The sequence below is a fragment of the Nannospalax galili genome, unplaced genomic scaffold, assembly GCF_000622305.1.
Source record: "Nannospalax galili isolate Female #2095 unplaced genomic scaffold, S.galili_v1.0 scaffold525, whole genome shotgun sequence".
Taxonomy (NCBI): domain Eukaryota; kingdom Metazoa; phylum Chordata; class Mammalia; order Rodentia; family Spalacidae; genus Nannospalax; species Nannospalax galili.
In genome coordinates, this window is record NW_008353937.1 from 1720790 (window position 1) to 1745134 (window position 24345).

Genomic DNA, 24345 nt, shown 5'->3' on the forward strand with positions numbered 1-24345 from the left:
TTTCTTTCTTTTTAAAAATAATCGAGACATAATAGCATTAACAAATAAATTTTCCATCTGTTGTGAGAATTCTTTTCCTGGGGATACTAAGCAATGCTTTTAAGGTTCTAGTGCCAAACCAATGTTTGATTAACGTTTTATTGGGGAACCAATGAATTTACTGAGCTTACTTACTGAGATAACTGAATGTTGCTGAGGTGTATGTATGACCTTAAAAATAATCGAGACATAATAGCATTAACAAATAAATTTTCCATCTGTTGTGAGAATTCTTTTCCTGGGGATACTAAGCAATGCTTTTAAGGTTCTAGTGCCAAACCAATGTTTGATTAACGTTTTATTGGGGAACCAATGAATTTACTGAGCTTACTTACTGAGATAACTGAATGTTGCTGAGGTGTATGTATGACCCGAGGGTATGCACACTGGAAAGGCTTCACCCAGCGTGGGTCATGCCTTCTCTTCCTAGCCTTCCCCAGATGGTATACTTTAGCCCTCCCCAAATCCAGGAGACCATGCGCGATTAGGGCCAAATTACATACAGTTGGCTGAGAAGAGTAGCTGGATATGCTGCTGGAGGGTCCAGTGACCCTGCTTGGCCCTTCTTTAATGAATGAGCACAACCGTCAACAAGCCCAGTTGTGACAATGTTTGGCCATCAAGCTCAGCGGAAGTCGTGATGAAGGTCGTTATTTCATGCAGCAGAGACTGCTGTACAGCATCGTCTTATTAAAAGGACATGGAATTTAAAAGGATTTGGTGCTAGGATCCACATATGAGGGAGAACATACGTCATTTTTCTGAGTCTGTTACTTCAGTTAGTATCACAGTTTCTAGATCCATCCTTTTACCTGCAAATTTCATCATTTAATCTTTCTTTACTCCTGAATAGAATTTACTCTGTATAAGAATTTTTAATTCCCATCTGTCCATCTGTCTTTGCTTCTTTACACTGGAATGGTCACTACTTCTTGGTATATATATATTGTATTGTACATAAACATCTGCTGTCTTTCAGAGATTTTTTTTTTCCCATGGTTTTTGTCATTGTTAACCTTAGCCTTTAATGGCTGCACTGTCTCTCCAACCCTAGAGACTAATTGTTTAAGGTAAAGATTTTTTAATTGTTGTGTATATGTAATTTTTGTATATATACATATGTGCGGGTCTGTGTATGGTGTGTGCACCAGAGTGCCAGTGCTTTTGGAGGCCAGAAGCCTCAGGTCCTTCTGGAGCCGGAGTTACAGGCATTTGTGAGCTGCCTAACATGGAAATTGACCCTGGGTCCTCTGCAAGAGTGGTATGTGCTCTTGTTAGCCTCTGAGCCGTCCCTTCAGAGATGAGACTCTTCACGGCTGTCCTGCACCTCCAGCCTTAGTACTCGTGGGGCTTGTTAAGGCTGCAGATCCAGGTGTCTCCTTGACGCCTTGCTTTTGTACACAATGGGTCCATTTTCTCCTTGATTACTCCATTTGCACCGTATGTCTTGGCTCACCACCCACCTCTGTTACAATTTGCTGTCTTGCCTGCTTCCTTGGATGAGGGAGTAGCCTCCTGACTGGTCTTGTGGCCATACATACTCGTTTATCCTTAACATTTGTGTTTGAAACAGAAATCTAGAGACTGGAGAGATGGCTTAGAATAAGAGCACTGGCTGCTCTTGCAGAGGATCTGGGTTTGATTCCCTGCACCCACATAGTGCCTAACGCCCACCTATAACTCCAGCTCCAGGGGATCTGATGTCAACTTCTGGCATCTGTGGGCACAAGTACTTGAGCACATACATGCAAGCAAAACACTCAGCTACTTCAGTAATAAATAAACATTAAACAGACAAGCAAACAAACAGAAACCTGTTATTTTCCTGTTTAGGATTCCATGGTGGCTTTTCATTAGACTTGGGTAAAATCTCACATTCTTACCATAGCCCTTAGGGCTCAGCTCCTTCTGGCTCTCTTGCCTCCAGCTTTGGGCTGTTTGTCTTGCTCAGTAAACAGTGTCAGTGGTTAGGCTTTGCACTGCCTTGAACCTTGGAAACTCCTTGAGGTCCTTTTGCATGTGCTGTTGCATTTGCTGCCTCTCCTGGTCCCATCTGCGCCAGGACTCAGTCTAGTGGAGCTCTCACCCCCAACCCCGACCCTATCCTCACCTTCACCCTAGCCAGGTCTCTTGGTTCCTTCCAGATCTGGGGGTTTCTGCTCTTGTACACGTGTGCTGTGATGTGTCACTTTACAGCTAAATTGTCTTTCTTGTCTAAACTGAATGTAGTCTGGGGTAATGGCAGCCTCTTTTTTTGTGTGTGTGCTTGACAAAATGCTTTGCACAAATAGATATTGTTTAAAACAACAACAACAACAACAACAAAAACCAAATAAGTTCTGTGTTAAATCAGCTTTATTTTAAAGGCGCTTCCAGAGCTACAACCCTTTGATACTATATTGTAGTTGGGCAAATCTAATTTTAGATTCATTGAATTGTTGGGGAAAAGAGCTTCCATATCAAATTTTTGACCATTCTAATTCATTAAGTTTGTGTTTTGGTTTTCTTCTGAGAATTTAGCACAGCACTCTGCCCCTTCGGGGGGTGGATCATGAATGCGTGAACTTTGTGGTGTTGCTGTGGTCTGGAGCTCCTATGAGTCTTGTAGACTTGAGTCTTTCACATCTTTTTCTTCTGCTTCACCTCAATTGGTGCCATTTTAAAAGAGACATGTGCTTCTTCTAACAGCTAAAATTTATTCCTCAGATACTAAATGCCATGCCTGAACTGAGCTGGCACATGCACACAAGCACATATGTCCTGCTCCATTTAGTTCTCACAAAAACGCTCTGAGGTCGAAATAAATCAGTATCCCAATTTTGTACATGAGTTACTGAGGCACTGAGAGGTTAAATAACTTGGCAGTGGTTTCTTAGCTCATAAAAGGCAGAGCCAGGTTCTAGACAGTGGAAATCTAACTGCAGTATGTGTCCCTAACTATCGTGTTACATATACCCAAGTGGAAAGAGCAGGATCAAACGGGATTGTCTACTTTTTGTTAACGTTTGCTAATAGAGGACTCATGCCTTCTCTCTGGGTACTTTTGTTTGACATTCATTGATTCGTTCAACAAGTGTTTAATGAGTACCCAGTATGTCCAAAACCATGTGCCAATACTTGACTGATGCTAACGAGTAAAGGATAGAGATCTCTGATCCATAGATTGACCAGTGTTGTTAGAAGGTGCTAAATGTTAGATTGAGGGTGATAGTCTTAGGTAACATGTCAGGTAGGCTGCATTATGAAGATGCAGTTCATCACCCACTGAGGGGATGAGCCCTGGAGGATTATTTGGAAGAAGAAAGCTCCAAGCAAGATGCAGGGGAGCTGGAACAGAGTGACCAGGGCTCGGCTTTCTTCCTGATTGTTCTCACATGTCTGGCAGTGAGGCACAGGCACAGGGTGAAGTAAGCCAAGTGGCAGTTCAGTCCCAGGTCCCTTCTCCTCAAACATTGCTGAATGAGAGGAGTAGTCCTCCTGTAGGAGACACATGCTCTCTTCTGCTGGAGTCTGGAGGTGGGTTTTGTTCCTGGTGTGGTTCTCACCCTCATTTCCATTTTGAATGGAACAGCAACTCCCCACCCATAACAATGCAGGGGGCACAAACCTTTCTTCATCTCATTCTTTCCCCGGCTCATTATTAGTATTTGGGCAAGAGGCTGTAAGTTTTCCCCAAATTCCTTCATTTGGATTTGTGGGTTTTGGTCAGATAGGACTTTCTCAGTGAAGGGTGGTAATCACATACACCAGGGATGTGAATTGTACCAGTATTCCATTCTCTAGCAACCCACCCTCAACCCCTGAGTGCTGTGGTTTGGACAGTGAGTCATATGTGTTGTTCTTTGACTACCCCACTAACGTGGAGCCATCCTGCCAGCACGGACCGGGCTCTGCATTGCTTTGTCTCTCTTGCATATCACTATCCAACACAGTTTTTAATTCTTACTCAAACTGAAAGTTTCCTTTTAGGTCTTTGTTGTTCATAGTGAGAAGGGCGTTAAATTTTGTTTAATGTTTTTCCTATTGATCACATCAGTTTTTAAAAATGTGATACATTATGATGATCAAAAGATATTATTACTACTATTTTTTGATGGTGTTGCACACTCTAAGTAAGAGCTCAGGCGTGGAGGTGGTACCCAGCCTGATAAGGTTATACTTTGTTAAGCCAATATTTCAGGATGAATTCTCAGGTTGTGGTTAGTCCTGTCTGGGTCATGCTGAAAGCCTTCTAATTAAGATCTCATTGCTTGCTTAGAGGCATGTCCTGACACCAGCAGACCGCACCTGTTTGAGAGCAGTTCTTGGTTTGTTCTGCCATTTGAATTTAAGCCTTAATGGCTTTCAGGTGTATTCCCTGGATCATTCAAACCAAGTGCTGGATGCTTTAGTTGTCAACTTGACAGACCTGGGTAGAAGGCACCTCAGTTGGGGGACTGCCTCCAGTGCACTGGCCTATGGCCATGTCTGTGGGGCATCTTCTTGATTGTTGAGTGATGCGGGAGGGCCCAGCCTACTGTGGATGGTGCCACCCCTGGGCAGGTGGGCCCGTATTATATAAAAAAGTAGACTGAGCCTGGGCCAAGGGAGCAAGCCAGTAAGCAGCATTCCTCCATGGCCTGTGCTCCAGCTCCTGCCTCCAGGTTCCTACCCTTAATTCCTACCTTGGGCTTCCTCAGTGATGAACTGTGACCCAGGAGATGTAAGACAAAGTAAACCTACTCCTCCCCAAGTTGGTATTAGAGTGTTTTGTCATGGCAGTGGAGAAGGAAACCAGAACAGCCCTTTTCTGGGCATAACTTTGGTTCATTCCTAAGAACACCCATTCTCCTAGCTTTGTGCCCTGGCACCATGCTTGATGGTCTTTCCAAGGGTGGTAAAGGGACACAAAGGACCAGGAGCTGATTCCCCTTTACTTTTCTGCCCTGGTGGCCTGGAAGAGCACTTTCAGGTCTTCTCGAAGATTTCGGATGTGGTAAGGGCTGAATCAGGTGAACAGTGAATAGACATAGTGGAGGACGTCGTGGCGTAGCGTCATAGCTTCGATTCAGGTGACCCCAGGCAGTGACTTGTCAAATGTGTGATTTTGTACGGACTTCTTGGTGATCTTTCTTGTTGAGGTACTTCCACATTCAGTAAGTTTGTGGTGGGACTCTGGATTCTTCCATTTCCCAGACTCTAGTGCTATTTCTGTGCTGCTGTTTGGAGGAGCAAGCGTCGAGTAGGGGAGAAAATGGTCTCTGGAGGTCTGTAAACATAAGCGAGTACTTCAGTGTGCTTACTTGTAAATGATGTTACTAATCATGAGGTTAGTGTGTGAGCCACTTGAAGGAAATGAATTAACACGGTGGTTATGCCACACAGTGCCTGGTACACGAGTGCTACTGCCGCAGTGGTACCATCGTCTTCTTACTGATCTTGTTGCAGCGGTCTCTGTTCTGCACTCATCCTTGTTGTAGTCCTGTGAGATCAGTGACACGGTGGCTCTGTAGGGCAATGGCCTGAATAGAGCTAGGTAACCAACTTTGCAGTGTGAACAGTGAGTACTGTGACTTTGCATCTGGCCCTCCTGATTCAGATCTTCAGGGTTGCATCGCTGTGCTCATTCCCAATTTAGTTCTTAAAAATTAGGTGCCGGAGATTAGTTTTAGAGAGAAAAATCGTAAGATAGTGATCAAAATCTGAAATATTTAGAAGCTACTCATTTTTTTTTTCTCATGAGCCACTAGACAGAACTGAGGAACAAATGAACTCTGAATACCTGAGTGCTCCCAGAGACATGGGTCACCGTGGGGCCATTTCTCCCGTGGCTCCTCCTAGGTCACTGGGCTCTGGGCAGCTTTGCTCTCCTGCCATAAAGCCTGGGTGTCACTGGTTTTGCTTGATCCACTCCTCAGCTTCAGAGGTCACAGTCACTTGTGCTTGGCTGTGGCCCAGGTGCAGTTGAAAGCAGTCACCACTGCTGCCTGTGTGTTTCTCGTGTTCTCTTTGTCCGTGTCACACCCCCCCCCTCGTCCTTTTAGATAGGGTTTCATTGTAAAGCCCTGACTAGCTCTGAACTCACTCTGTAGACTCACCTGGCTGCAGTGTCCCCCTGCTTTTGCCTCCTGGGTGCTGGGATTACAGGCTAATAGGTACATTTTCTTCAGGAAGGCTTCATTTTTCTCCTCTGCAGCAAAACTCAAGTGCTTCTGTGGTTGATGCTTGTACTCTCCTTCACATGCTCCTGAACACTCAGCATGCCTTCTCTCCTCTGTGCAGCCTGTGCTAAACAGGATCTCAGGATCACCACCACACTCTTAAAGCTCTTTAAGTGCAGAGGCTCCTATTTTGATCAGCAGCGGATTTTACATCGCCTTTTTCTGAGTACAGGTGTGGTCTCTCAGTGGCCTGTTAGTTTATATCCTAGCCTACTGTCTGTCTAGCTTTTTTAACTGCTTATCATAGCAGCCCCCGCTCTCTCCCTTTGAAAGTCTCTAGAGTCAGTTTTCAGACCCTTTCAGTTTGGAAAATGGCTTTGAATGGCAGCAGATATGAAGGGATGGGGGTGTGCTTGAACATCTGCAGATTTTTAGTGGCTGGTAGAGGTCAAGTATGAAAGACTGTGACAGAGCAACAACAGGGAGTGTAGAAAGGACAGCAGCTCCAGTAGGTAAGAAAGATGACTGGGATGTGACTCAGGAACATAGCAGGAAAAACATAAGAATACCTGAAGCTTGTGTGAGTCAAGGTCCGTCCCCCCCCACCCAGTGCCCACAGGGTATTGGTTCCAAGATCTCCTTGAGGAAAAAACCCAAGGATGTGGAAGTCTCTTACCTAAAATGGTATAGTATTTGTTTTACCTGCACACAGTACTCATATACTTTAAGGCACCTCAGTATTATTTATGTATTATATATTCAAGGCATGATTTTTTTTGTTTTTTTTTTTTGTCTTTTTGAGACAGGGTCTCCCTGTAGCCCCAGCTGTCCTGGAGCTCACTGTGTAGACCAGGCTGACCTCAAACTCACAGAGATCCGCCTGCCTCCACCTCCCAAGTGCTGGGATTACAGGCGTGCTCCACCATGCCCAGCTTTAGATCTACAATCCTTTTTCCAGTGAAAGCCCTTTTTACAGCGAGGACAGAGGGTTTTAGGGGGTCAAGTGGCAGCTGAGTTATTTTGGGGGCAATTTTTTATCCAGTGTCCAGTTTCTCCACATTTAAAGCATTTTGAGTTGGTCTGGGTTGCAACTGCAAGGGCTTGGGCAAGGGAGGAAGCCTGGTACGTGGCAGTCCCAATGTCATGGGTGGCCACAATCCATTAGTCATAATGTTCATTTTTTAGTCCCTGGCATGCTTGTCTGTGCTCAGGGGTCATCCCTTCCCAGACAAGGCTGTTTAAAAGCATTGCTTTGGCTGCAGGATCTCTTATTTTTCTATCTAAACTGGCCTGCACTCTTAGTATAAAGTCTGGGAGAGCCTCAGTTGGTTTTTGTTTTAAGAAGGTTAATGAAGAGGTCTCTCCAGGCCTGGTGGACAAGGGGGTTAGGTGATCCCAAGCCTGCAGGGCACATAATCGGATTTGCTCTATACAGCCAGTAGGAATTGCAGCTTGCTGGATTCCTGTGGAGAAGTTGCCTTGACCAAAAAGCTGGTCATAATTCCAATCTATAAATCCAGGTGGTGGATCCTGTCCTTGTTGGGGTCTCAGCTGCTGATTATGAGTGTCATTTCTTTTAGCTTGCATTAGGCACTCATCTTTAAATAAGGATTCCCATTGTACAAATAATGGACTGGGGAGGGTAGATCTACAAATGTCCCTCCAATCCTGGGGAAGCAGATTAGTATTAAATGGCTGTAGTATAGATTTAGCCCATGGAGCATGAATGCCATCCTCACGTACAGCCTGGCACAATTCTTTAAGTTCTGCGGCTGGGAGTGGATACCAGGCCAGTGGACGTTGCCTGGTTATTTTCAAGTTAACAGGAAAAGCCTCTACCAGTGGGTTTTGGGAGTCCTGAGACCACTGAGGCTGGAAATTTTGAGGCTGGCAACTTTCATTGTCTCTAAGGTTACACAGCTGCTCTGTGGCTGTAAGGCGTGTCTCCACAGGGGGTGGAGGTGCCGCAGGGCTTGGAGGCAGCCAAGTTGGAGGGGGAGGGGAATTTACCTGAGAATCTTTGGAAGCTTTTGAAATTTGGGCATTAGTATCTGGGCTTGTTAAATCAGCAAGAGAGGGGTGAGGATCAATTTTACTGATGGGTGGATTTTGTTTGGCTTGGTCAGATTTTAATTTTGAAATTGTTGAATCTGTTACTGGGCTGTTTTTAGGGTCTTTTTTATCATCTAAAACCTCTATTTTATTATTCTCTGGTGCCTGTAAACTTTCTTCAATTTTAGGTGGGTTTTTTAAGCACTGCTGGATGGCTGCCATTATTGGGAAAAAGGAAAGAGGAAAATCATGCTTTTCTTGGGCTTCTTTCTTATATGCCAAATGTGAAAGAAAGCTCCACACCTCTGGATCAGATATGTCTGCTGATATGATCCAGGGTGCGAATCGATACACCTCATTCCAAAATTTTAAGCTTTCCTCTTTTGAAATCTTAAGCCCTCTAGATTTGAGTAGAGTTTTAAGAGAATGGATCTGACGTTTTCTCTGTCTTGATACTGAGTTTCCCATTGTAAGAGGAAGATGTTTTTTGTTTGTTTGTTTGTTTTAGATGTTTTTACAGCAGTTGGACACTAGAGGGTAGAAGCGCCTTGGCTAAGACTGCAGAGGAAAAATGTGTCACTTTAAATCTTTTGTCTGAGAGCCACTTTTGGCTGCAGGCACTCGGCAGGGATTAGCTAATTTGAATTTTTACTGAACTGCGGTTCCCAGCACGCAAATTTGAGAGGCTGGCGGCCGTCCTTGTGACTTTTAACTGGCCATTGCGTCACCAGGTTTTGTTTGATATTAGAAAGATATAAAGATAGAGGTCTTTTGTCTACACCTGTACAGGCAGTCGGGGTCCATTAGGGGGTCAGAGAGACCTTTAGCTAACATCAGGGGGTAGCCCTGACCAGGAAGCCTCAGTTGTCTCTCTGTCCCTAGAGGTCCCACGCGAAGACTTCAGACCAGAAACAAAAGGAGGAAATTTAAAAGAGATTTTTATTATTGCCCTCCTTATGGGGAGGGATACTCACGAATCCTGCGTTTCCGTGGGCACCAGCTCCTAGCTGGCATGAGGTTCAGAGGCCCCACGTTGGGCACCAGGTATGGGGAGCGCGCTGGGCTCTCGGGGCCCCTGCACGCACCCGAGAGGTCGTGGCGCGGGTCCCGCGGGCTTCTCCACCGCGCACACCTGGAGGATCGGTGGGTCTCGCACCGCGTCGCTGTCCGCCGCTTGAGTGCTGAAAGTCTGTTGCTGCCAGGGCTTTGCCCGATCGGGTCCCGCCCTAATTTCACCCGTGCGCCTTCCTCAAGATGCGAGATCCACCGGCCGCTGGATCACGCGGGAAAGTGCGGGGGCGGCTAAAGCTAGGTGTCCGTGAGTCGATGACGGGAGGATAGCGCCCCCCGGGGAGACTGGAACGCAGGCAGGGAGACACAGGATTCAGCTTTCCGTGTTACAGCTCTTTATTAAGTGATTCTGCTCGGCTCCAAGTCTCAGTGTCCCAGCTCTAGTTCCTAGCTCCAGCTCCACTTCCAGCTCCAAATATTGAGTGAAAACCAGGGAACTTTATACAATGGAGGTAGTGGTAAAAGCTTTAGCTGATAGGCACTTTGTGAGACACCCTATTTACATATGGAAGTGAACTCCTGCCAGGTTGCCAGACTTCCAGAAAAAATCACACAGGAAAGCATGGCATTTCCAGAGCCAGAGGCCATGTTTATGTGGCTGCTACTTCACAAAGGAGTCAGGAAAAATGCCGGGAAGACACCCTGCTGTGAAAGGAGTCCCTGCATATGGCTCCAAGCTCGTGAGCTGTCCAGACATGAAGAAACTTCTACTTTTACACAACAGGGGTCCCCAACACCCAGCCTAAGGCATGATTTTTAAAATCATTCAGCAGCTTTAAAAAATGTGTTTTAGCCGGGCGTGGTGGCGCACGCCTGTAGTCCCAGCACTTGAGAGGCGGAGGCAGGCAGATCTCTGTGAGTTCAAGGCCAGCCTGGTCTACACAGTGAGCTCCAGGACAGCTGGGGCTACAGGGAGACCCTGTCTCAAAAAGACCCCCCCCCAAAAGTGTGTTTTTGTTGCAGTAAAGGTCTATTCCATAAAACACCATTTTAACCACCTGAGAGTGCACGCTATGTGCTTTCTGTGTATTCAGTGCTGTGCAGCCACACCACTGTGTGTTCCCCACCTGTGCACCACCTCCAGCAGACGCACGCTCACCTTTCAGCGGTCCTTCCTCCTCCTTCCAGTCTGGCAGCCAGCCATCTGCCTCCTGTCTTTGTGGAGTTGCATATTCTGAACTTCATGTAGTTTGTGGATTTTCATGGTAGGCTTCTAGAGAATCGTGTTTTTTTGGGTCTCCCATGCCGTGGCATGTATCAGTACTACATTCCTTTCCTTTTTTTGCTGAAGAGTATTCTGTTGTGGGAACCCCACTTTTGGTTTATCTGGTTCTTGCAGAAGGCATTTGGATGACTTGAACTTCGTAGCTGTCATGAACAGTGTTGCCGTGGATGGATGTGGACAGGTTTTTGTTTGCGTGTGTGGCTTCAGTCTCAGATGTACTGGTTGGTGGCCGTGTTGGGTCACAGTTCTGTTTAGTTGTTTGAGGCCCCACCAGACAACTTGCACACTGATGGTGCTGTTGCCACTTCTGTGACCAGCAGTGTACAAACAAGAGCTTGCACAGCCTTGTCAACATAGGTCCTTTTTTTTTTTTTTTTGGGTGTTTTTGAGACTAGGTCTCCCTGTAGCCCCAGCTGACCTGGGATCCACCTGCTTCTGCCTCTGCCTCTGGGATCAAAGGTGTGCGCCTCCATACCTGGCTTCATAGCTCTTCAAAAACATTTTAAGATGTTTTGATGCACTCAGGGTACCGCTCTTCTTCCGATGATGCATATGGCAGGCACGTATGGCAGGCACGTATGACAGGCATGTGCATTTCTCTCAGGTTTTTTGTCTTTTGACTTTGTATTTGCTTTATGTTGTGCTGTCATACCTGTTTTGTTTTCTTATTAAATGGAAGAAATGGCAGATGTCATGTGTGCTGTCTTTCTGTCCTGGTGGGCAGATGAGGTGGAGCCTGGCCACTGAATCCAGCCCAGGATGATTCTGAGCAGACCTGCTCCAGGTGCCCAGGGTCTAAGTCTTGTCTCCTCAGCCTCGTGGCTGTTCTTGCCCATGTTGTTAGAAGCTTCCTTGCCACTCTTGACTCAGGACTCAATAATGCCCCAATGGGACCTTCAGCAGAGTAACTAGGTTCTTCCTTCCCCGTCTTGCCAGCTCCTGGGCCCTCCTGCTAAAAAGCCTTGCTGGTCGCTGGCTAGTTGCCTTTTTTCACCTGGATCTCTGACCTGGCGCTGCTAAGGGCCATGTGGCAAGGAGGATCTCTAGGGCATATTTCTGTCCCTGGCTGTCTTTGCTGTGTTATCCTGGATATTTCACAACCTCTCTGGCCTATACCAAAACGTCCTTAGAGTTTTCCAGATTTTTCTCAGAGTTTTAGTCTTGCTAGTCTTCATCCAATACTGACCAGGCCTGTTCCCACGTAGCTTCTGTGTTCAGACAAGGTCGGGTGAGGTCAAGGGAACTGTGCTGTAGACCAGGTTATTTATACTCTTACCCACACTTACAGAGGGAAGAAAAAAAAGCAATTGTGCTGGTTATGGTGTTTCACACCTGTAATCTCACACTCTGGTGGTGGAGACAGGAGACTCACGAGGTCAAGGTCAGTCTTCTCTAAGAGCTTTAAGACCAGCTTCTGATGTAGGAGATCCTGTCTCAAAAAGCAAATAAACAACAGAAACAACCCAAACCAAAGCAAAACCAGGGTGGTTTTAAAAATTCTTTCCTAGCTTTGTTGTCAGCTGATTTGTGTGTGACTAAATAGTGACTTGGATGAGAGATCATGTATATATGTGGGGGGCGTTTGTGTGTGTGTGTGTGTGTGTGTGTGTGTGTGTGGTGCATGCACATGAGTGTGAAGGTGCCTGTGTATGCAGAGGCCAAAGCAGGATGTTTTCCTCTCTTGCTCTTGTCCATATTGTCTTGTGACAGGCTCTTACTGAACTGGACTTTGCCAGTTGGGCTGGTTGACTAGCACACTCTGGAGATCTGCCTGTCTCTGCCTCCCAATGCCATTAAAACAAGGTGGGACTGGGAGATGACTCAGTAGGTATGAGCACTTACTTTGTAGGCATTAGTATGAAGTGTGAAGCTGGGCACAGCTAATGTGCACCCCACCTTGTTTCTATTACACTGATTTTAATTGCCAGTACTCAGTATGTGTGAAGTTTTTATGGTATGAAGAAAGAATTTGGGGAGAAAATTTCTTTAAAGTAGGCCACAAATGAATAAATTTGACTTTGCTGTGAAATTCCCACAGAAGTAAAGACTGGATAAAAATAAAGGGATATTGTTACATTGTTTTTAGATAACATAATAAAAATTTTTACATCATTAAAATAGACCTGGCCTTTTAACAGATTGCTCAGCAAGTATTTATTATGCTGTTATGTTAGCCCTGGGAATGGGGAGCACAGTGATTGTTTTGAGGGCCAAGTCCCTGTATTCCCGAAACTTCTTGTGTAGATGGTGTATCGTGGACACTGGAAAGCAGTGTTGGCAGCAGAGTACCAACATAGTGTATTGTAACTGGTAGATCTCAAGTGCTCTACACTGAAAGGCATTTTTTTTTCCCTCAACAGAATATGACCAATACCTAGCGTCCAGCAGAAGGATGGCAGCTGCTCACCTTGACCCAAACTTGAATCACACACCAAGCTCTAGTGCTAAGACTCACCTAGGTACTGGCATGGAACGGTCCCCTGGTGCAATGGAGCGAGTATTAAAGGTCTTTCATTATTTTGAAAGCAGTAGTGAGCCGACCACCTGGGCCAGTATTATCAGGCATGGCGATGCCACTGATGTCAGGGTAAGTAGTTTTCCACTTCTCACCTTTAAGTGCTGAGGTTTGGCACGTGCAAAAAGAGATGAAGGGATTTTACCCAACTTACTAGGTACTTCCTGTTACAGATTTATTTAATGTACACCTCACAGCTAAGGGTACAGCTCAGAACATTTAGATTTGATTTAAAGTCTTGGATTTGATCCTTGCACTGGGCAGGTGGGCATTGCTATTATGTGATATAACTGCAATGAAATTTTTAAGTCAGTTTATTTATAGAGGAAAGGTTTATTTTGACTCACTTTGAAGTTCTAGTGACCCTGTTGCTTTAGGCCTTGACAAGGCCACAGACCATGGGAGGAGGGCTATGGGACTAAACTGCTGGTTTCTGAGCCTGGAAGCTGAGAGAGGAAGAGGAAAAGGCTAAGGGCACCTTCCACTCAGGGATACCCCAGTAACCTAAGAACCTCCTACCAGTCCCTAATTCCTAAAAGCATCCTATCCTTGGTAAGGGTCCTTTAAAAATTATTAACCATAGCTAGCATAAAAATTAATTTAAAAAATTTAGTTAACCATAACAAGGTCTCTAAAAATTCTTGCTGTTACAACTTAGAGTTTATCAGGGAAGAGACACCACAACATAGTGAACTGTGCTTCCCTTCAGGCTGCCTGCTGCTGAGAAACCTGAAGGCCCATCACCCAAAGGGAGGGACTCACACTCCAAAGGCTTTGGGAGGAGAGAGATCTCAAGACTCGAGAGACTCTGGGAGGTGCACAGGCAAGGCAGAGTGGGAAGTGTGTTTCTGAAAGTGGGCAGGTTGGATTTCAGAAAATGGAGATAGTGGCTTTCCAAGAGGCATTTGTTTTGGCCAGGTATTAAAGAAGCATCTCCTCTTCCCTCCCCTCCTCTTCCCTCCCCTCCCCTCCCCTCCCCCTCCCCTCGTCTGGTTCCATATGTGGGGAGCAGAGTTGTCTAGTGGCAAGGAAGCTTAAGGACGTCTTTGCTCCTTTTTTACTATAATTAGTCAGTTGAGATACCTTTACAGTTTGATTCAAATAAAGGGGTTGGTAAATTTGATTTAAGGCTAAATTCTGTGTTATATAATTTTCTGTTACCTGTCTACAACCCCTGTATTGATGGACTATTATAGGTGGGTTAGGTTAGTTATTAAAAGGAGAATGTTTTCAGCTTGGAGACACTCATTTCAGGGATCTGGAGATGTCAGGGCAGGCTTCTGGGCCTTGGATATGCTTAGGTCATCCCCAGCTTCTTACATAACATTCAGTATGAGGAAGTCTCATGCCTTCTGGTGGTGTAGTCTGTGAAGTGGGCACATGGGCACTTTCCATCTATGTGAGTGCTCAAATACCAACAAAGATCCAGTGGAAGCCGTGGATCCAACCATGATGGTGATGGTGATGGTGATGATGATGATGATGGTGGTGGTGGTGATTTTTGTCTTTTTGAGACAGGATCTCCCTGTAGCCCCAGCTGGCCTGGAACTTGCTCTATAGACCAGGCTGGCCTTGAACTTACAGAGATCTGCATGTCTCTGCTTCGGGAATGCTGGGATCAAAGGTGTGTACCACCATGCCCAGCTCTCAGCCATGATTATTAAACAGCGCTGACACACTGCTTTGTTCTCCTTAAAGAACTTACGAGCCTCTGCCGCAGACAACGTTCATGGTTATCAGAGCTTCAGCCACATTGGTGCCATATCATGGAGATGGAGCACAGGCAAGGCAGAGTGGGGAGTGTGGGATCACTTCAGACAGCTAGCGCTAACCAAGGCTCTGCAGTAGTAGAATAGGTTACCCATTCTACCCCAGCAGCACTGTGGAGTCCTTCAGAGTAGTGACAGGGAAACCGTCAATCCTCCCCAAGGAAGGATCTCCATCCAGGAGCAGGAGTGCTGTTGTGCAGTTTCCCTCTACGACATCAGATGCTCAAGAAAAGAACTTGAACCTCACAAGTTGGTACCAGAGTCATCTAGTCACAGATCAGACTTGAAGACGTCCACAAGGAACAGCCACGTAGGAAGGCAGTAGCACAGGCTCTTGGGAAGAACTTTCAGGTAACAAAGAGTGGAACAAGAGACTGTAGAGGGTCTTAGAAGCACAGACCCTGTCACTTGGTGACACTTGGTGACCTCGGTGGTCTCGGTTACCCCTGTCTTCAGTCCTTGAAGTCCTCAAGGCTCTCAAAGCTGCAATCAGGATTTCGCCCAGCTCTGCCTGTCCCTGCCTGTACCAGGATCTTGTTGGTCCAGAGGTCCCTCCCTTCACAGTGCCTGGCGTCGTTGCACTTTGCAGAAATTAATGCTGCCCCCCCCCCCCCCAGCCTCCCCACAACTAAAAGTAGATTAAAAGGCTTTTGGTCAGTCTTTCTTTCACAAGTGTCTGTTGGTGCCATAAGCATGTGTATATCACATTACATTAATTCTTTACAGTATTTGAGACTTTGTGCTATGATATCTACAGTGGTGAACTCTGATGACTGATCTTTGATGTTACTGTTATTGTTTTGGAAATCCATGAATCACACCTGTGCAAGAAAGCAAACTTTACTAATAAGTTCACATGTATGTTCTTACTGTTTGACTTAGGCGTTTATTCACTGTGTCTCTTCTTCTGTCTTTCCCATCCCGGGATGTGCCGTATTGTTGAAATCTTGCCCTTTAGTGATTCTCCAGTGGTCTCTAAGGGTACAAGTGAGACGAAGAGTTGCGTTTCTCATTTTAAATCACACGCTAGAAATCCTCTGGCTTTGTAAGGAGGTATATCAAAAGCCAAAGTGGCCCAAAGCTCTGTCCCTTGTACCAAATAGTGCTGCATTGTAAGTACAAAGGAAAGCCTAGAAGGGAGTAGTCTTACTCCAACAAAGGGATGATGAAAGAGATGCAGGTTGTTGTTGATAAGGAGAAATATGTAATGCCTTGAATAGAGGATCAAATTACTAGTATACCATTTCCTTAAGATAAAGGTCAGGGGGTTGGAGAGATGGCTCAGGAGTTAAGAGCACTAGCTTCTCTTGCAGAGGACCCACCTAGGTTCAGTACCCAGCCCCCACATGGTGGGTAACAACCTAACTCCAGTTCTAAGGGAAGCTGATGCCCTCTTCTGGCCTCTGAGGGCATTGCATGACACATGCAGGCAATACATTCATACACATAAAATAATAAAACTATTTAAAAAAAGGATAAAGCTCAGTCCACAGCAGATTGTGTGAAGGTTCAGAGGGCACAGGAAGACACCACAGAGATGTTGGGAAGGAGCAGAGGTTTTGGGAAGCTCATGAGGTTCAGGGAAAGTACAGTCTCATTAGCTGATTGGTGTGGAAGCTGTAGCAAGTTAGGCTTTAGTTACCCTATGCTAAGTAATACTCCCCCCTTCTTTTGCCTTCTTCCTCCTTTTTCCTTCCTCATCTTTTTGAGACAGGGTCTCCATAGCCTGGAACTGGCTATATAAACCAGACTGGCCTTAATTTTACAGAGATCTGCCTGCCTCTACCTCCCAAATACTGAGATTAAAGGTGTATGTCACCATGCCCAGTTCTTTCTGGTGAGGGTGTTTAATAACATGTTTAATGTAGAGAAAAACTATATTAGAGGATGGCTTCTAGGACTTCTCTACTTAGAGAGGAAAAGCCAGTGCCTGCTGTGAAACATTGCAAGAACATAGGGTTGGAGAGATGACTCAGGTCAAGAGCTTTGTGCTGCTCTTGTAGACGACCCAAGTCTAGTTCCTAGCACTGATGTCAGGTGGCTCACAACCACTTGTAACCCCAGCTCCAGGGGAATCTGATGCCTCCTCTGGCCTCTGGGCACCTGCACTCATGTATACTACCACAGACAGATGCATGTACTGAAAAGTAAAATAAAATCTTTTTTTTTTTTTTTTTGGTCTTTTGGAGACAGGGTCTCCAGCTGTCCTGGAATTCATTATGTAGACCAGACTGGCCTTGAACTCAAAGAGATCCGCCTGCCTCTGCCTCCGGAATGCTGACATTAAAGGCATGCACCATCACCATGCCCGGCTTAAAATAAAATCTTTAAAAAAAATTTTTGTGTATTTTTTTTAGATGTATGCATGTATTGCCTACATATAGGTAAGTGCACCTGTGTCGTTCAATGCCCGTGGAGGACAGAAGAGGCTGTCGGATCCCCTGGGACTGGAGTTACGGACAGTTGTTAGCTGCCATGTGGGTGCTGGGATTCGAACCCAGGTCTCTGTAACAACAACCAGTGTTCTTAACTGCTTAGCCATCTCTCCAGCTCCAGAGTAAAATAAAATCTTTATAAATTCAAAAAAATATGCTGACTTGCTAGGGGCTAATGCAGCTATTTACTTTAGGTTTAGCCAGTGCTCATTTGCCAGTCTGTAAATCCCAGAGAGTTAAGAATTACTCTAAGGGGCTGGAGAGGTGGCTCAGCGGTTAAGAGTACTGACTGCTCTTGCAGTGGACCTACGTGTGATTCTCAACATCCATATAGTGGCTAACAACCATCCATAACTCCAGTTCCAGGGAAATCTGACACACTCTTCTGACCTTTGTTGCCATTGCATGTCATGGGTGCACTTACATACATGCAGGCAATACACTAAAAATCATAAAATGAAAATAAAATTTTAAAAAATTCTTTTTTTTTTTTAAGAATTACTTTAGGGGCTGGAGAGATGGCTCAGCGGTTAAGAACACTGACTGTTCTTGCAGAAGACCCGGGTTCAAATCCCAGCCCCCACGTGGCAGCTAACAACTGTCCATAACTCCATTTCCAGGGAATCCGACATCCTCTTCTGCCCTCTGTGGGCATTGCACAACACAGGTGCACTTACCTACATACATACAAATAAATTTTAAATTTTTTTTTAATTAAAAGAAAATTATATGCATCTAGGACTGGCGAGATGGCTCAGCAGTTACGAGCATGGGCTGCTCTTGCAGAGGACCTGGGTTCAGTTCCCAGCACCCACATGGTGGCTGATAGCCACCCATAACTCCAATTCCAGGGGATCTGATGCCCACTTCAGACCTCCATGGGCATTGCATGACATGGATGCATTTATATAACATGCAAGCAATACACTCATACACATAAAATAAAAAATAAAGCATTTATTAAAGACAAAAAACTTGCTCTAAACCCGTTCTGCCTGTGCTCTACCAGTGAGGAAAACCTGTTTGCAGACTGGTTTATTGGATATCCTAAGCCTGTCTTGAGATGTCTCCTGCTGCTTAAACAGATTTCTTTCAAAATGTACTTGCTCGTTGACAGTGCACCTGGTCACGCAAGAGCTGGTAGAGATGAGGCTTACTTCGAGGTTGATGTTTCCACGTCTGCCAGCCCACAAAGCATCTATTCTACAGTCCGAGGGTAAAGGGTAATTTGCACTTCAGATCTTAACTATTTATGAAATTTATTTTGTTAAACTTACAGCTGCTGTGTACTGTGACTCCTCCTGGATTAGGCAAACCTAACTGAAAACTTTCTGGGAAGGGCTTACCATTTCAGATGCTGTTTGTAATCATAGAAGGAAATGAAAATACCAAGTTCACAGTAGCTGGATCTGGCCCTTATGGATGACTTTAGAGTTTCTAGGCATCAGTGGGCATGATGGGATAGCAGAAGTATATTGGAAGGGCCCTGGGCATGTGACTGGACTACTGCAGTCCCTGTGAGTGAAAGTTCCTTTGTGCAGAAGAGCAAAGAGTAGTTTGAGATGACCCCTACCCCTGGTGAGGATGATGTGCCAGAATGCCAAAGAACATGGAATAGTGCCCACTGGATGATCAGGTAGCCAAAGCTTTAGGAGACGGACCCTGATTTTGGAGGTTCGGCACTGAGTGCTGCGAGGAATGTTCTGTGAGCATTCCAAGATCTGCAGTGTTTGTTGTCCCCGGTACAGAGGCAGAGCTGTGCACTCTTCTGTTCAAAGAGCAGGTGATGTATTTTCAAGAACTTCAACACTGACTTGCAGGTCCAATAAATTGGGGGCGTAGAAAGGGTTTCAGAGGTTTTAGACCTTTGCCCAGATGTAATGCATGATCTAGGGAGAAGGGAGGAAAAGAAAGCTTTAAGAACTAGGTAGGGGACTGTGCTAAGGAGAAAATGAGACAGCAGACTATGAGGAAAATGAATTACTTTTCACTGAGTCTTTGGGGAGGGAGGTCGCCCCTAAAGATGTTCTCATTCTAAGCATCGGAACTCATGCATGTGTGCCTCTAGGTGGCCGGTGGCAGTTGGCCAGTACTCAGTTGGAAATACTTGCGCTGACCCTAATGCCAGCCCAGTGAGGCCTTCAGTCTTGTGTTCTGGATCCAAAACCTTACTGTGCCTGTTTTGTCTACACTCCTAAGTTGGTGGTGATTTGTTACGGCCCCAACTGGGAGCTGAGACAGTGGCCATGGACCATCAGGGGACAAAGTAGATTCTCTGTCTTAGAGAACTTTTGGATGGTCTTGATTTTCAAATCCTGGCATAGATGGCGAAATGGAGATTTCAGAGTAGGCAAGCATGGTTTTGTATTTCATAAGACTAAGTGGTGATGGGCTGCAAAGCTAGGAGAAGTTAAAATGGATTTTTAGCAAAGTTGAGTGGTATATTATACACCCATGTCTCATTGTCTCCCTAGAGGCAGACAGGCTTCAACCTGTGTCTGTTCCAGAAATATTGTGTATGGGAACTTGCGTAGCATTTTGTAGACTAGTAGTGTAGTGTGTCTTGAGTCCATTCCTTACTGAATGCTTCCAACCTTACTCTTTAGTTATCTAAAGCAAAGTATCTGATTTTCATAATTACTCATGCAAGTTGCCAAGTGTATTCATCCAGTAGTACCTACTTAGGAACTTGAGACTTGTGTGTTCATAGTGTTTTTTGCTGCCCATAGAAATTTCTAAGAGCACTAGAGAGTGAGGCAAGCAGTGGAACATGGTGCAGATGCCTCAGGAAAAGGCAGAAGGACCAGGGGAAGGAAGCTCTCCGTGCCACCACTTTTAACTGGCTCCTGGAGCGTGAAAGTGTGAGCTGTGGTTAATCAAGAAGCGCTGTAGTATGGGGATGCTTTGCTACTGAAACCCAAGCTGAGGTCATTCGGGGGTCTCTTCAGGCAGCGTGACCAAATGCAGCCCCACTCACTGTCTACTCCATAAAACACCAAGACTAGAAACCCCCTTTTTCCTAATACTGCAGCACTGGGCTAAGCCACTCTCACCATGTCAGGTTTGTTATAGGTGGGCTCCTGTAGCTGCCCACTTAGCTCTAAGGAGATGAAAGCTACTTGGGTCATCAGGCGCAGCACCCGTAGATGTGGGATTTCCTATAGCATGTGAATGGTGACAAATAGCAGTATGAGAAATGATTTGTGCTCTGTATGGCTTACATCTGATGTCTGGGTGAGGAGGGGTAGACCAGGTGGGCAGAGATAGGTGATTAGATCTGGGTTGATACATGGAGTTTGATTACCTCCCAGAACTTCAAGGTAAGACCCTGTTGCTGAAGATAGGACATAATCTGGACACAGGATTTGGAGCAATGGAGCTGGAACTGACCTGGAAGCCGTCTACCTGAAGGTTAGCTCTCATAGCTTTGGAGAGCACTATACAAACTGCTAGGGGAGAACATCAACCAATGGTCCAACCCAACATCAAGGCCTAATAAGCACATCAATGACCAGCACAGCAAATGACATTGGTTGCAGTAGAGGCACTTTTATTTTGGGGGTAATCAACAGCTACCTAATTGGACTTAAAGCCCACTCAATGGGAGGAAACTCATGGGTGGTACTGTAAACATAGCCAAATACATGTGGCTGGAGAGGCCATAGATCTTAGAGAAATCCCCAAGGCTGTCACATCCCTAGACAAATGTAATTTCTTACTATGTGCAAAATATGGGTTCTTATATTTATGAGCAAGTATCCCAGACACCACCCATCAAAGAAACTTACTTTTCACAGAGAGTATCACAGAGCTCCACAACTGGTCATGCACAGAGATTGTGAATTGCCCACACCTAAGTGGCACATCTAAGATACAACCTCTACATGTAAGGCGCATGGAACCTAGAACAAGGGGTAAAAGAGGACACTAATGAATATCTCAGTTGTCATTAATGAGTGAAGTTCCCTCATGCAACAGAGGACCAGGAACACAAAAGGTCACAAATGGCCAAAGCGTAGGGAGTAAGAGTCTGCAGAGTGTGGGTTCTTGGACAGGACTTATATTAAACCCCACCGGCCCAGTGGGCTCAGGGACCATTGCAGAAGAGGGGGTGGAAAGATTGTAAGAGTCAGGGAGGAGGTGGATGACTATATGGAAATAGAGTCCTACAAGCTCCTGGGACCCTGCTCATATGAACCTACAGCAATGGTGTCAGCATGCACAAGACCCATGCAAACTCAGACAGACAGAAACCCAGCACAGAACTCTGGAAATGGCCAACAAACCCCACTCTTAGTTGAAGAACTATTGGTATCTGATTACTGCTGGGTGAGAAAGAGCTGATCTTCTTAAAGGGAGGTACTCTAGATAGGCTGCCTAGATCCCAGTGGATGAACTTTCACTGGGGTACGTCTGGGGACACTAACTTGACAGGATAAGCCTTAACACAGATGACAGAATGTGTGAATTCCAGTGGGGTGGGGGCTATGGGAGGTACCAGTGGGGATGGGGTATAAAGGATTAAGATTTATTAGGATGTTCTGTATGAAATACACAAAAATTGAATAAAAATTTACCAAAAAAATGATTTGTGCTCTGCACTGTCTCTTATCTGATAGCTGGGTGAGGAAGGATAGACCAGGTGGGCAGGGACAGATGATTAGATCTGGGGTGATACGTGGAGTCTACATTTAAACAAGAGAGGGTGCTCTCGAATCATAGAGCTGCAAGGAGGTGATGTGACCCCATCCTCACCCCTCTGCTGGACCAAGGTGACTAGTGCTGGTGTAGGGTTAGCAGGGCTGTGAGAGGGAGACAAGGGCGACTTTGTGGGACTGTCAGAGCAGCACCAGTCTCCACCCCGTGTAGTGGAGGCTTTGTGGGTTGGTAAGGAGGAGCTACACAAGCAGACTTTGGTTTTGTTTGAGAGTCCCAGAAGTTAACCATGTTCCTTGGGGAAAGCCCCACCCAGAGCACAGGATTTGAAGACTATGCTTGTGCTCATGTCAGTTCTGACTGGCCCCTTGTGGCTAGACACCCTTGTGTGGCGTGCAGCTTGAACTCATTTATACTGCCCATCAGAAATGTTAGGCATTTGGATCCAGGATGCAGAAAGGACATTTTATGATAGAATTCTACAGAGGCCTGCAGACTATGTGTAAACTATGGATTTTATGTTTACAGACAAGTATCCCAGACACTACCACACCAGAGTCCATCTTATAAATCTGTCTTGGACTCTTGTGGCCTGGTCCTTTGTCGATGATACTCTGATGCCATGTCTTATCTCTCTGTTCCACCTCTGCCACTCTCTCTATTGATCATGGGTGCCTACAGGAGCCCACCTATAACAGACCTAAGAAGTGAACATGCCCAGTACTGAGTGGTCTGAGCAGCAGCTAGCTGACCGCCGGCCTTATCTACGTGCAGGTCAGCAGCCACAGGCCTCCCCTACTCTGTCCACAGTGCAGCAGGTGGCTCCATCACATCCCTGCGGTCTCTGCATCTGCTGTATTTGTGGGCACCCTTTGTTTTGTAGGCACTCCGGAGTGCTGGGACTAAAGGTATGCGCATCACACCTGGCAAGACAGCCTTTTCTCATTCCCTTCCTAGCGACCTATTCAAAGGTGGCTGTCATCTGTATTTATTGGGCACATGTACTGGAAGCAGTGGGCTTGGGGGGCATTTTAAACTGCTTGCTAATGTATACATACAGAGCAGACTAAGTTAGTTAGGAGGGCCAGTTCTTAGAACATCTCACTGGGTTTTTGTTTTGTTTAGTTTTTTTGAGACAGGGTCCTCCTTGTATCCCCAGCTGTCCTGAATCTTGCTATGTAGACTAGGCTGTCCTCGATCTCAAAGAGCTCCCTCTGTCTCTGCCTCCACCTCCTCCTCCCTCTCCCCCTCCCGAGTGGTAGGATGCCAAGCCATCTCATAGGTTTTTAATGTCACTGCAAACATTGTATTAATTTTATATTTCTGTGTGTGTGTGTTGTGTTGTGTTGTGTTTGAGGAGAAAGAAGTATTACTATCGCAGCCTGGTCTTTGAGAGTGTGCTGTTGTTTAGAGTGGGTTCTCCGTGGGTCCGGTCCTTAGGAAGTACCTGATACAACTCTGGGCTTCTTTCTGGTAGTCTGCAGTGATGGGATGGTGGCGTTGCAGAAATGTCTCAAGTTTAGATTGCTGTATTTAGAGTATTGAGAGGAGCCTCTTTTTGTGCCCCATCCCCCAAGTTTTTTCTTGTTCATAAAAATACTGCTTGAGAAACAAAAAATCCTATGTTAGATTAAATAATTTACTTACCTTGGTGAGCTTATGAGAGATTTCTGATAACTAGACTTCTGGTGTGTGACTGACCTTTCTGTGGGGGTGTTTTCTAGGGTATCATTCAGAAGATAGTGGACAGCCACAAGGTAAAGCATGTGGCCTGCTACGGATTCCGCCTAAGTCACCTGCGGTCGGAGGAGGTGCACTGGCTGCACGCGGACATGGGTGTCTCCAGTGTGAGGGAGAAGTATGAGCTCGCCCACCCACCAGAGGAGTGGAAGTAAGACGCAAACCCTCTATGCCTTGAACATTAAAGCCGTGCCCAAGAGGATGAATGTGTATGCTAGTTTTCACAGTGCCCGTTACCATGACTCCTGTGGAGAGAAAATGGGTTGTGATAATTGACCAGTGGTCTTCAGAAGACTTGTGTTAAGTCTCTCAATTCCTTGAGCTACCTGGTTGTCTTCTGTCCCCAGTCTTTGGGAGTCATGCTTAGCCTCGGTGTCGGGTTTCATGCTCTAAGAAGAACCGCTACTTAGAACTGATTCATAGTTGGTCTCATAGGAGGCCTTGGTGTGCCCAGGAGGAGACTACCCTGTTTACCTTACCAGTGGGCTTTTTTTTTTTTTTTTTAATTTTTAAAAATGATTTATTTAATAACACTGGTTGTCTTCTGTCCCCAGTCTTTGGGAGTCATGCTTAGCCTCGGTGTCGGGTTTCATGCTCTAAGAAGAACCGCTACTTAGAACTGATTCATTGTTGGTCTCATAGGAGGCCTTGGTGTGCCCAGGAGGAGACTACCCTGTTTACCTTACCAGTGGGCTTTTTTTTT

The 24345-nt window shown here is 45.7% G+C and overlaps 1 protein-coding gene across 11 annotated transcripts in view; it reads left to right on the forward strand.

Moving 5' to 3' along the window:
- Ptk2 (protein tyrosine kinase 2) overlaps positions 1–24345 on the forward strand; it is a 223995-nt gene that overhangs the window by 44054 nt on the left and 155596 nt on the right. For all 11 annotated transcript variants that reach the window (XM_029555008.1, XM_029555009.1, XM_008851064.2 and 8 more), the window contains exons 2-3: positions 12888–13114; positions 23627–23793. In XM_029555008.1, the coding sequence (XP_029410868.1) occupies positions 12920–13114; positions 23627–23793 (362 nt within the window). In that variant the 5' untranslated portion in view covers positions 12888–12919. The remainder of the gene's footprint in view (positions 1–12887; positions 13115–23626; positions 23794–24345) is intronic.